The sequence below is a fragment of the Cydia pomonella genome, chromosome 3, assembly GCF_033807575.1.
Source record: "Cydia pomonella isolate Wapato2018A chromosome 3, ilCydPomo1, whole genome shotgun sequence".
Taxonomy (NCBI): Eukaryota; Metazoa; Arthropoda; class Insecta; order Lepidoptera; family Tortricidae; genus Cydia; species Cydia pomonella.
In genome coordinates this window covers 20,160,549-20,172,776 of record NC_084705.1, presented here as the reverse complement: position 1 = coordinate 20,172,776, position 12,228 = coordinate 20,160,549, and the positions used below count along the sequence as shown (strand labels likewise).

General features: G+C 37.1%; 1 protein-coding gene across 1 annotated transcript; it reads left to right on the top strand.

Moving 5' to 3' along the window:
* The first annotated feature begins 2,859 nt into the window (after positions 1–2,859).
* On the top strand, positions 2,860–10,148 carry LOC133516247 (uncharacterized). Its single transcript, XM_061849081.1, has 6 exons — positions 2,860–3,046; positions 3,327–3,399; positions 6,146–6,306; positions 6,489–6,635; positions 7,778–8,026; positions 9,055–10,148. Exons 3-6 carry the CDS (start codon positions 6,184–6,186, stop codon positions 9,190–9,192), a joined length of 657 nt encoding a protein of 218 aa, XP_061705065.1. The 5' UTR covers positions 2,860–3,046; positions 3,327–3,399; positions 6,146–6,183; the 3' UTR covers positions 9,193–10,148.
* Positions 10,149–12,228: the final 2,080 nt, after the last annotated feature.

Genomic DNA, 12,228 nt, shown 5'->3' with positions numbered 1-12,228 from the left:
CGACGTCCATCCGGGTTCATTATATATAATATATATATTATATAGCCGTTAACCACTAACCAGTTATCGCCCGGGAGGCGATTGATCATAGAAATCTGTTCCTGGCTCGCGGTCTATTAAAGTGGAGGCGCTAATCTCCGCACCAATTTACGCCTAATGCCATATAAAGGCGACTTCGGTATCAATCGTCCTAACGTCCCCATTATTATAGCGGAACGGTAGATTTTAATAGTTTTACAAGTTTAACAGGCTAATTCGAACCCTACTAATACCTACAATAACTACCTACTAATGGTTAAATGATGAACGGCCGACCCTACTTAAGACAAATTCTACCATTTAATTATACTTACTTTCATACTTAACTTACGGAAATGCTAATGTAAACGCGAACAAAAACAAATGCAAATTCAAAGTACATATTAAACCTTAGTCCTATGGAAATAATGCTCACTTGTGTATAACGTTGTCGGTTCAAGTACGGCTTTATAGCTCTGCATGTATACAGAACCATACTCCATGGAAATAAGAGTGTTTTTCGTTATTACTCATTTAAATTGCTGATTGGAAATGGCTCTTCACGCGCGGGGGCGCATGCGTGCTGGTATTTGCTTCTCCATCCCCCGAGCTTTAGTGATGCGAATAATTATCATTCCATTAATCGATAAACAAAAATAATATTACTAAATGTCACACTGTTTAGGCATTTTTGGTATAAGAAGGTAAAACTCAGATTAAGAGGCCTAGAAAATTAGTTATTTAATGCCGACCTGTCAAAAAGTAAAGCCTAAATATGACTCTCTCTCTCCATCTATTTAAAGAAAAATACATTATTGAAACGGAACAATTTATTATTTTTAGGCATCTTATTAGATAAAAATTGCTCTTCGACACCACAAACACAGGAAAAATGTTGTAAAATTAATCGCTTTGTCTATGTCCTTAGGAAATTAGCCTCTGCTGTCAATAAAACTACCGCTCTTACTGCCTATCATGGTTACGTAGCCTCAGTTATCAGATACGTTCTTCTTTTATGGGGAAACGCAAAAGATATTGAGCAACTCTTCATTTCTCAAAAAAATGCGTTAGAGCAGTATGTAACGTACCACAACTAACACCTTGTAAAGACCTATTCAAGAGCCTAAAAGTTTTAACACTGTCGTCTGTATGAATTTTAGAAGCATGTAAATTTGTTAGGCTGCACCCTGAATTGTTCATGAAGTTGAGAAGTGTGTATAACTTCAATACCAGATATCCCAACAGGCTTGTAGTTACAAGGAAATATAACAGTAAACTTTTAGTAAAAATTTTTATCTAACGGCTATAAAAATTTATAACCACTTACCAAATGACATTAATGAACTAACCTTTGCAAAGTTTGTACCAATAATGCAATTATTGGAAAAAGCTTTTTATTCAGTTCAGGAATTCTTCCACGGCATATAAGTTTTTTTTTTACCATTAACAAACATTGTACATACATCCCGACATATGTAGGTAACAATATATATGTATATTTTTAATAGTTGCTATGTTTCACTTTTATTTTCGATGATGAATGATTGATGATCCATATGATATTATGTAAATAGTTGTAAAGTCAAAGTCAAAGTCAAAATATTCTTTTATTCAAATAGGCCTAGCAACAAGCACTTTTAAATCGTCAATAATGTATATATGTAATGTAGCTTAATAAAAATAAAAAAGATAATTTGCATGCCTATTACATTATTGGCGAAATGTGCTGAACTCGTGAAAAATTATAAACACAAAGTCTCTGTACCACATTTCTAGCAAATATTTTTTTATTTTATTTTTTCTAATTCATCATTTTCGCTATTACAACAACAATCGAGTGAAAGAGAGATAGGTACTGCAATATAGTCTGTCAAGCCATTTCCGTCAGAAGAAAAAGCGACAAATTTAAAAAATATAGGCGCGAAGGGTAATCTTCCCATAGAAAATCTGAATTTCGCGCCTTTTTCTACTGACAAAGTTGTTCGAAACCCTTGTGACAACATGATATACCTATTTTTTTAACACTCCAGTTGCTAGTAACTTAGATACTTACTTTCTAAGCTTTTATTCGAATGGTACCGAAAAGTACCTATTAGAGTCAAACTAAGATAAGTTGGTACTGGCAGCGATTTTAATAGCCCAGACGGTGCACGAGTTATTTTGAACGTCAATCTTCTATGAAATTTTGACGTTTACTTGACACTTGCACCGTCTGGCCTATCAAAATCGCTTGGTTGTCGTTGAGATTCAAGATGGCGAAGACGTCTCGAGAATATTTTTTATTGTTTTGCTCATTCATGTAGTTTATAGTGTTATATTGATAGCTTATTATGCAGTGAACTATCGTGGAAGTATGCAGCTAATGAAAGACTAATCTTGAAACGCGTTTAACCATATTTTAATCAACACCCGGCAATCCAACGTGGCTTTTAGTAAAATCCAGCTATCTCTTTACTAAAAGCAACTACCGAACGCCATGCTCTACGAGCACACTTAAAACTTACAACGTAACTTGACATTGGCAAAATCATCATAGATTTGATGGAACTGATGGAAGCCATATTTTAAAAGAAGAAGAAGAAAATCCCTTCCAACTTATCTTGGTCTGACGCTATCAACTTTTGTTTTGCTTAACCTAATATGATAAGATAAAGATAGTTTATTATTCCAGTAGGTATATTACAATGCGCTTATAAACGTCATAAAGCTACACCGGCTCTAACCATACACCTCTGACCCGAGAAGATTTAAATTACTACTACTACGTTTTACTAGGTAAATAACTTCGAGGTAGGTACCTATTTTTTATGAGGAGTGGGTAGCAATAAGCGAAGTTAATCCAAAAAAAAAGTGAAATGTTGTCGAAATATCTATCGAGCTTTTTACAGCACTATAGGCCTCCCCAATGAGAAAGGCCTGGCGCCTCGGCGACCATGACAGTCGCGCGCGCCCCTCGTTCAACGTAATCAAACAAACAATTTCTTTCTACCAAATACGATTTTAACCATCATATACTTGTGAATTTTAAGTGAGTAGTCGTCATAAAATATAGAACTTGTTTTTCTTTATTGTACATATTTAATTTGAAGTAATATCTTGACAAATTACAAATAATGTAATTCTTTGTCAATTGAACGACTTCTAGTGCGTTTTGTTATTGCACTGTATAAAATGATATTAAATGAATTGTCAATTTCGATTAAGTAAATGAAAATATGCGACTTATTACTGTAATGAAAGGGTCTGAAAATTGAATTTGTTGCTGGCTAGAAATAGTAGTTTTTATTGTTTTTCCATGTGTTTCACAGCGGACGGTTTGGCTTCACGGCCATATTTTATTCAAGCTGGCGAAGGCATGGTGGAAGGAACCAGATACTGGAGGTGAGTCATTGATATTCGGTCGGTCTTGGTTATTATTTAAAAAATATGCGTAATTTAATATTTCAAACCTGCGGCCATTAAATAGACAGCTTGCAAAGTGTTTTGATTAGTGACAAGTTTAAGTAGACTTGATGCTTTAAGGCTTCTACAGGCTGTGACACAGACATTGCAACAAATGGCATGCAATTTTACATAATTATTGGCTAAAGCGCTTCACACACCTTACTTGATTCAGTAACTGACGACAAGGACGCAGCAAAACGTTAGACACCGTTGAGAGAGATATCTGCATCTCACTTATTGCTGCGTCTTTTTCGTCAGTTACTGAAGTAAGGTGTGTGAATGTGAAGAGATTAAGTAGGATCAACGAATTAAATCGATCGACCAAATGCCGCAATGTATTGCATGCAAATCACATGCGATTATTTATTTATTTATTTAGACTTTATTGCACAAAATATATACAACAATGTACAAATGGTGGACTTAATGCCAAATGGCATTCTCTACCAGTCAACCATAGGGCCAAACAGAGATATCTAGAATTGGTGCAGAGAAAGAAATAAATTCAATAAATAAATAAATAAATATTATAGGACATTATTACACAAATTGACTAAGTCCCACAGTAAGCTCAATAAGGCTTGTGTTGAGGGTACTAAGACAAAGATATATATAATATATAAATATTTATAAATACTTAAATACATAGAAAACACCCATGACTCAGGAACAAATATCCATGCTCATCACACGAATAAATGCCCTTACCAGGATTTGAACCCGGGACCATCAGCTTCGTAGGCAGGGTCACTACCCACTAGGCCAAACCGGTCGTCAATGAATTAAAAAAACAAACCATACTTATAAACTACATAAATAAATAATAACAGTATATAAACTACCACATATTCATAGAATATATACCATAAATATAAAAATGATGGATATTATCAGTGACGTGAGGCTGTAACTACGGAAACGGAGAATAATAAATGGTACAAGGTTTTTTATGATGAAGATGTTGATTTTTTTTATCAAGCTTAGCTTACATAGGTACTTACTATTATAATCAAATAATTTCCTCATAAATAAAAATACTTACATTGCAATAAGCGGGCTCTGCTGATATTATACGCTGTAAATATTATACGAAGTTATACATTAGAGGGAGCAGGCGATATTGGTATCTCGTTCTGACGTATAGCTGCGTGAGCTTCGTCCCTTAGGCTGACCTACATTGACCCATTATGTTACTAGGCATTATTTGTAGATCGCTTTTTATGTTTGTATGCTGCATTTTGGTTAACCCATTCATGGCCACGAACCACGAAGCGTACACAACACGCCGGGCCACCATACAAACCGTTTTCAGCTAAAACGTGTGACTCAGCTTATGGGTCTCGGGGCCTGGCGCGAACGTCAAAGAAATTGCCGCTTATGAATCCGGTCCGTTGGACAATATTATGCAACATTTTTACTAACCAACTGTTCATATTAAAATATATATATATTTACTAATTTATTGATATTTGTAAGAAACTAAGAATGAACATTTTAAAGCCTGATCAGAAATAGATGATCATTGTCAAGAGGGTGCTGTTATTTTCATATAATTATAGGGTTCAGAAAAATATGAAAAAAAAGTTCTAATAAAATTCTGCATCTTAGCGCGTGATTATGTATATTTCTAGTCAGCCTTTACTTTTTAACCATAAACCAGGAGCATAAAGTCGCCAACGGATAAATCGTGACTAAATATAATTTCCCATGTTACTCTAAAATACATCCTAATAGAGGGGATCATTTCTTGAGTTTATGTCAGAAATACCACGTTAAAGATAAAACCGCCGCTAAATCCGCCGCCGCCCAGGTGCATCCATTGTTTATTGTCCAAGTGTCTCCGATAATCTTACATGTGGCCGGTCATGAACTTTGTTTTGGTAAACGTCATTATAATATAAACAATAGAGCACTTAAAATGTATTATAGTACTTATTACCACGAAAATGTTTAGAAAAAATCTTTTCTTTTAAATATTTCTCACACACTATTGCGATAATACAATATACCATTTAGTTGGTGACTGTTTAAGCCGCCCTGTTTTTATAATGAAACAAAAAAAATTGGCATGGTAATGTTTGGTCCTTAGAAATGTTGCTTGCTACCATCCAAAAAGTAATCCATTGTAAAAAGGTACAATTTGCAACGAGTTTCGTCATGAAATAAGCTTTAAAACCAAGTTATAAAGTTTATTTTTGCGTGCTATGAAGATATGTGTAGTTTTTACAATTAGCGCCAGGCCACGGTGACCCATACCTTGAGTCATGTCAATAACTTCAGGCATAAATATATTTTTGATATTTTTGAAATGTAGATTTATCCATTTGCTTGGGACACTTATGTATCTCGAATTTCTGAATATTTACTATATTACACTTCCAGTAAACCAAACTTGAATATTCTAGACCCTGTTTCACTAAAAAAAAACATGTTTACAATTATGTTTTTCAACATGCCTTATAAAGATGGTTGTTAGCTCAAATTATACTTATATTATTTCGTCATATTACGTTTTGTTTATGTTTAAATCAGAATTTATTCACGACTCACATGTGAGTCACGGGCCCTGCGCGACTGTTTGAACATGACCCATACGCTGAGTCACGGGCCCTGAATGGGTTAAGTACCTTTTGCATAAAATAATTTGAGGCAATACAAAACATGCATAATTATAATAATACAGTACCGGCGGGCGCGCGCGAAGGCTGCGCGGCAGCACGCATGTGGCGTGCGGCATGCAGCGTGTTGGTGTGCCCCGATGCTGATGCCGCTTGGACCCGCATCTCTGATACTGCGCCACCAGACACTGTTTGGCACTCTCTACGCAACTGCGTTGCATATCAAGTGCGTATACATCTGCTCTTTCATTCTTTGATTTATCCTACTAGTTACCCACAAAGCGTACAAGTAACCACAGATCATATAAAAGCCTTTATCTCTGTCTCCCATTAATACATTAGGTATAATATAATAGGTACTTTGGTTTCTTCATTAATTTGTGACTTCTATTCATACGTCGTTTTCAGGCTGGTGTATGGCAGAACTTGCTAGCAAAAGGCATAGATGATGTAATCCAACCTGCGGCGTTTAAATTGGCTATAGTATTGAGACACACGCCTACAGATCTCACCGTACGCCTGCTGGCAGATTTATTACGCCTGCATCCACAATCTGTAAGTATTTCCACTCATTAAATTATATTATCTCGCGCCTTTATTTTTTAGGCTGGCTGGAGCTAGATAAATAACAGACAGACAACCCCAAGGACTAAACTGTTTAGGCGTTTTATTGTTTCGGCGAAATCTGAGCAGATACATCGTCATCATCATTCATCATACAAGGAGATTATCTGGGGGCACTGTAATGCCCCCGCCAAGACGAGCAAAGCAAAGCGCAAGGGCACTAACTACCTTTTCTCGAAGCGCTTAGTCGTTTTTTGAACCCTCATAAATTGGGTTTGGATTATACCAGCTAAACAAAATTCTCGGGATACAATGTCAATAGTGGACTTATTAAGCATAAGAAATTTCAATTACATAGCTCTCATACTTTTGATTTTGTTCATATCTAAAAAAACCCCAATTTCGTCACTGACTCACTCATTCACTCACTCGCTGATGATCATCAAAACCCTTAGAGTATTTCCTGAAGTCGTATGAAGCTGAAGCTTGGTATGTAGGATAGTATTAGTACACAAAATACAGAAAATCAAAAACTTGAAATTTTTAGTCCCTGAGAGGGTGAAAATGGGGGTGGAATTTTATATGGGGAATCAATAACCGCTGAACCGATTTCGTTGAAATATGGTATGTAGATAGTTTTTGTTATTGGACTTGATGACTATTCTAAGGATATAGAATAGTTGAGCCATAAGGCTCGCACTCTCAAAAAGTTATCAGATCTCTTTTAGAGCCAAGCTTCTAACTCTACAAACTCAAACATCACAAACTCTACACCCTATACCTTAGTCAAAATATGTGGCTTGGCCGATTCGTTACTACAAGAAGTATTGTATAATAAAATTTAATGAATAGTGAATAAATTTTTCACCTTGCTCCCATGTGAGGGTAGTGAAACAGCTAAGCCATATATGTTGACTAAGGTTGAGTTAGAACCTTGGCTCTACAAGAGATCTGATAACTTTTTGACAGTGCGAACCTTATGGTTTCGTCTTGAAAACGTTTTACATGAAAATGTTTTTGATGGGATACACTTTTCACAAAATTCTCAATACAATTTAAACTCTTAATTCATAACATGTTTTGGTTGGTATTGTGAATATCATATATATTTATCAATCTTTCTATGTCTCCAGCAAGACCTGACCTCATACGTGTTGGCGCTGCTAACAGACGACGAGGCGGCATGGTGTGGAGCGTGTGGTGCGGGTTCTCCAGGCGGCGGCACGCCGGGCCCGGCGCCGCTGAGAGACCTGCAGCTATTTGGTGATTGCGAGCTTTCCATCCTCGCAGCCAGCCGTGAAGAGTACGAGGCCCATGCTAAGCTGGTCCGCGCAGAGTACGCAGCAATGAGCAATAAGAACTACGTGGAACTAAGGATTAAGGTAACTAAAAAATATCTACTTACCGACCTTAGGCAACTAAATCTGGGACAGTGTCTTAAGAGGGGCGTAAAGCCAGGAAATTAGATAAGAACAAACGATTAGGCGCATCGCGTGATACTTGCTACGAAAAATTTTAGGATCTGCGCGAGTTTTGACGTTTTTCGTCATTATCTCTGGAAGTGTATAGTAGAATTCCCTAAAATAATTAATGTTAAACAAAAGCCATTGATTATTTAGTGCTACATGAGCAGCACATTGAGATGGTCGATCGTCCTGCATTTCCAAAAGATGTCATCTTATAAACTGTTACATTGATTAGAACGTCAATACTATCAAGATATAGTTGCTTTTTAAACGACATTGTTGCTTTTACAAGTCTCTAGTCCTTAAGTCCTTAACACGGGAGCCGACCGCTCGCATAAAAGAAACAATGGTCAAAATTCATTTTAGAAAATCAATACTCGTATACTATACTTCTGTTTAAAGTTTTGCTAGTCAAATCCCTCGGCTATATCATTAGCTATTTTATACTAAAACTATACTGCTATGGTAACAGTAACAATGTAATTATTGTGTAATTAACGATATAAAATTGAAAATAAATTCGCTTTCGTGATTTTTTGTATCGAGCCAACTTGGCTCGTTTCCGAGTGGATTGTTTCATGGTATTTGCCCTCTAAGAAAACGTGTCACAATTCAATATAAAAACTGCAATTTTGCGTTAGTTCCTTCTTAAATTGACAACCGAACCACTTCACTGCAATATTTAATACATTATATTTTATGGGTGCGTAAAATGTGAATCTAGTATATGCATAAGTTTTGTTTAGTTCTGTTAAAACATTCAAATGGTACGAGGCAATGAAAAAACGTAATAAAAGAAGTTTAATTGATATGTTTCTAGTGGACGTATTACATATGTCATTCGCACTAGTGTCATCCAAAGAGCATACATTATAATCACTACGTTTTAGTGTCATCCGTCATTATTTGTAACTTTAACTCAAACTGTTTGTCTCTGTTTACAGGTCCTAAACCAGTTCTCACAGATCCCTAAGCTATATCACACACCAGAATTCGAGTTTCTTGAGCCACTTGCGCGTGAAAATATTGAACGAGAAATTTGCACTCTACGTGAACACCTGCTTACAGGTCAACAAGAGTAAACTCGAATGAAGACCAACATGAGGCACATAATGTCTTGAATTAGTCCAAGCTAGCAAACAATAGATGCTAATATTTACGATTGGAAGGCATGACATGCCGGATTACTGCGTTAGACACATTTCGTTGCGCTTAAGGCTATGTTCGTGAAAACGTATCTTTTTTATTGATCAAGTCAATCAGACAAGTAGTGACGCAATTAATGTTCAATAATACTGAAAATAAAACTTATACAATATTCCATGCTATGCTATACAAGAAATGCGACAGAAGAACAAAGTTGTGAAATCGCGTATGAAGCTAAGACTGGCTCATCATAGGTTACCAGAGGTTTCCAAGTCAATACTTTTTGATCTGAGGGCCATGATCATGGAAGACGCTTTCTTTTCACGGGTCAGATTGATGGACTTAGGTACTTTTCGGAATGCAAATTGGCAGGTTAGCGAGCCAGATGCGGCCCCTTCGGCCTAGTTTGGAGACCCATTGGTATTGATCCAGTATATACCAAAGTAAAGCCCGACCAGAAATATATGGGTGCTGTTATTCTCACGTGTAGGGTCACAGTCCAGTTTAGTATGAAAAATTGACTTCCAATGAAAATTCGCAATATGGCGCGTGATCATACATATATTACTGGTCAGGCTTTATATACCACAGATTTCCTGTATTTATAACATTTCAAATTTAAGAAATTACAATTTGTTGAATTGCATACTTACATCATCATGGCTAAATAATGTATTACACCTTAATTAAATGTTCTCATTTTCAACGTACTTTTAATAAGTTAACTGACTTTAAAATTGCCTTGATTTGTTGCAAAAAAGATGTTCAGCTGCCACTGCTGCGCCCTAGATGTAAATCAGTTGATAAATTCGTACCTAATTTATAGATTGTTCTTAATAGCATAATATACATTTAACAAACAGTTGTTTTCAATATACATAATTTTATTTTAGTTGTAGTGTATCATATTTTCATTTCCTCCTCTTCTTACCTTCTCCTCTTTTTCACCCTGTTTGTCCAATCGAGATAACAGGGTGGGATGGAGCGATAATTGTAATGAGACAACGTATCGCAGCCGACATGTCGGATGCTAAATAGTAAATAAATGCGACCGATATTACTTCAACATTTCATTTCATGCGGTTTTACTAGCAATACTTTGTTAAAAGTTTGGAAATAAGATATTATTTTTATTTACAATTCTTATTTTAGAAATTAAGGGCTTATTTTACAATAAAATTAGGAAACAATCTTTTATTGATTCTTACAAAAAAAAAATATAGTGACCGGTTGAAAATTTCGTGAAACGAAATGTTCAATTCATGTCCATGTTGGGCGCGGAGTTTAGAGACATGGCCAACGAAAAATCGCAAGCCAAATTGTGTTACGTGTAGAGGCACTACCAAGGCACGCGAGGAATGACATCATTATTGCTTGATAATGATAAGCTATATTCTACACTTTCTAGAGAATATACATTATTGATTAAATTTAAGTAGAAACCTATACAAAGAAACAATCTAAATTTTACGATTGTTTTTTTTTTACATTCTCGTAAAAGGCCCTCTACACTCGTACGTGAATCACAGCGTGGCGTCGATTACGCAGATTGTTCACGCCTTGTTCCCCGTTTTTTGTCGGTTTTCCTGCTCGCATCAAAGGAGGCGCGAAGCGCGACCATGCAAGAATCCACATTACACACTATTTTGGCTCATCAGTGGCAAGATAAATATTAATTAATTATATTATGTGCTATGCTATCCCCAACGCTGTTTTTGCTGTACATCAATGACATGTTGTCTATCGGCGACAGTCATTGTTATGTGGACGACAGTACTGGGGATGCCTATTACACAGGCCGTGCCAACATCCCTCGTTCTGAGGTGCTGGAGAGCTGTGAAAAGCTTATGTCCGATATTGAGAGCACTCTATCCAGTTTCAGTGTGGGGTCGGGACAATCTAGTCCGATTCAACCTCACCAAGACACAAGTTTGCGCGTTTACCTCTAAGAAAACCCCATTCACTGTGGTCCCACAGTTCCAAGGCACAGCTCTTACCATGTTAGGGAGTATTGGGATCCTTGGTGTCGACATTTCCAGTGACGTCCAATTTCGTAGCCACCTGGAAGGGAATGCTAAGCTTGCATCCAAAAATCTCGGTGTGCTCAATAATGCGAGGCGATACTTTACTCCGGGGCAAAGACTGCTACACGTGGAGTACTGCTGTCACCTTTGGGCAGGAGCACCTGGATGCCGGCTTGGATCCTTCGACTCAGTCCAAAGGCGCGCTTTACGAATCGTCGACGATCCCATACTCACAAGCGGCATTGAACCTTTAAGTCTAAGGAGAGACTTTGCCCCCTTGTGTGTGTTCTACCGCTTGTACAATGGGCTTTGCTTTGAAGAATTATTTGACATGATGCCAACGGCCACTTTCTATCACCGCATCACTCGCCGTCGGCAGGGTGTTCATCCTCATACCCTAGAGCCTAAATGGTCGTGCACTGTTCGGTTGAAGAGGAATTTCCTCCCGCGGACGTTCCGGCTGTGGAATGAGCTCCCTGCCGAGGTTTTCCCGAGGGTATACAGTATGGGGTTCTGCAAAAAAGGAGTGTACAGGTTTTTAAAGGGTCGGCACCGCGCGCATATAACACCTCTGGAGTTGCAAGTGTCCATAAGCTACGGTGACTGCTTACCATCAGGCGGGCCGTATGCTTGTTTGCCACCGACGTGGTATAAAAATAATGATTATATTATATCTAGCGGTTATTACGGTTTTACTACATTTCAAATATTGTTAACGATGTGCTGATATTGCGTGAACCGGAATACGATAATCAAGCCCGACATCGGGACTGATTTCGGACCCGATATCGGGAAGTTTGGATGTAATTGGCGCCTTAAGTGCCAATTAAATCCACACTATATCAGGCCTGATCAAGGCCTGATACACACAATTTTTGAAACGATATGCTAACAATATTTGAAATGTAAAAAATACTTTGTCTCTAATTGCCAAATTTATTCAACGTT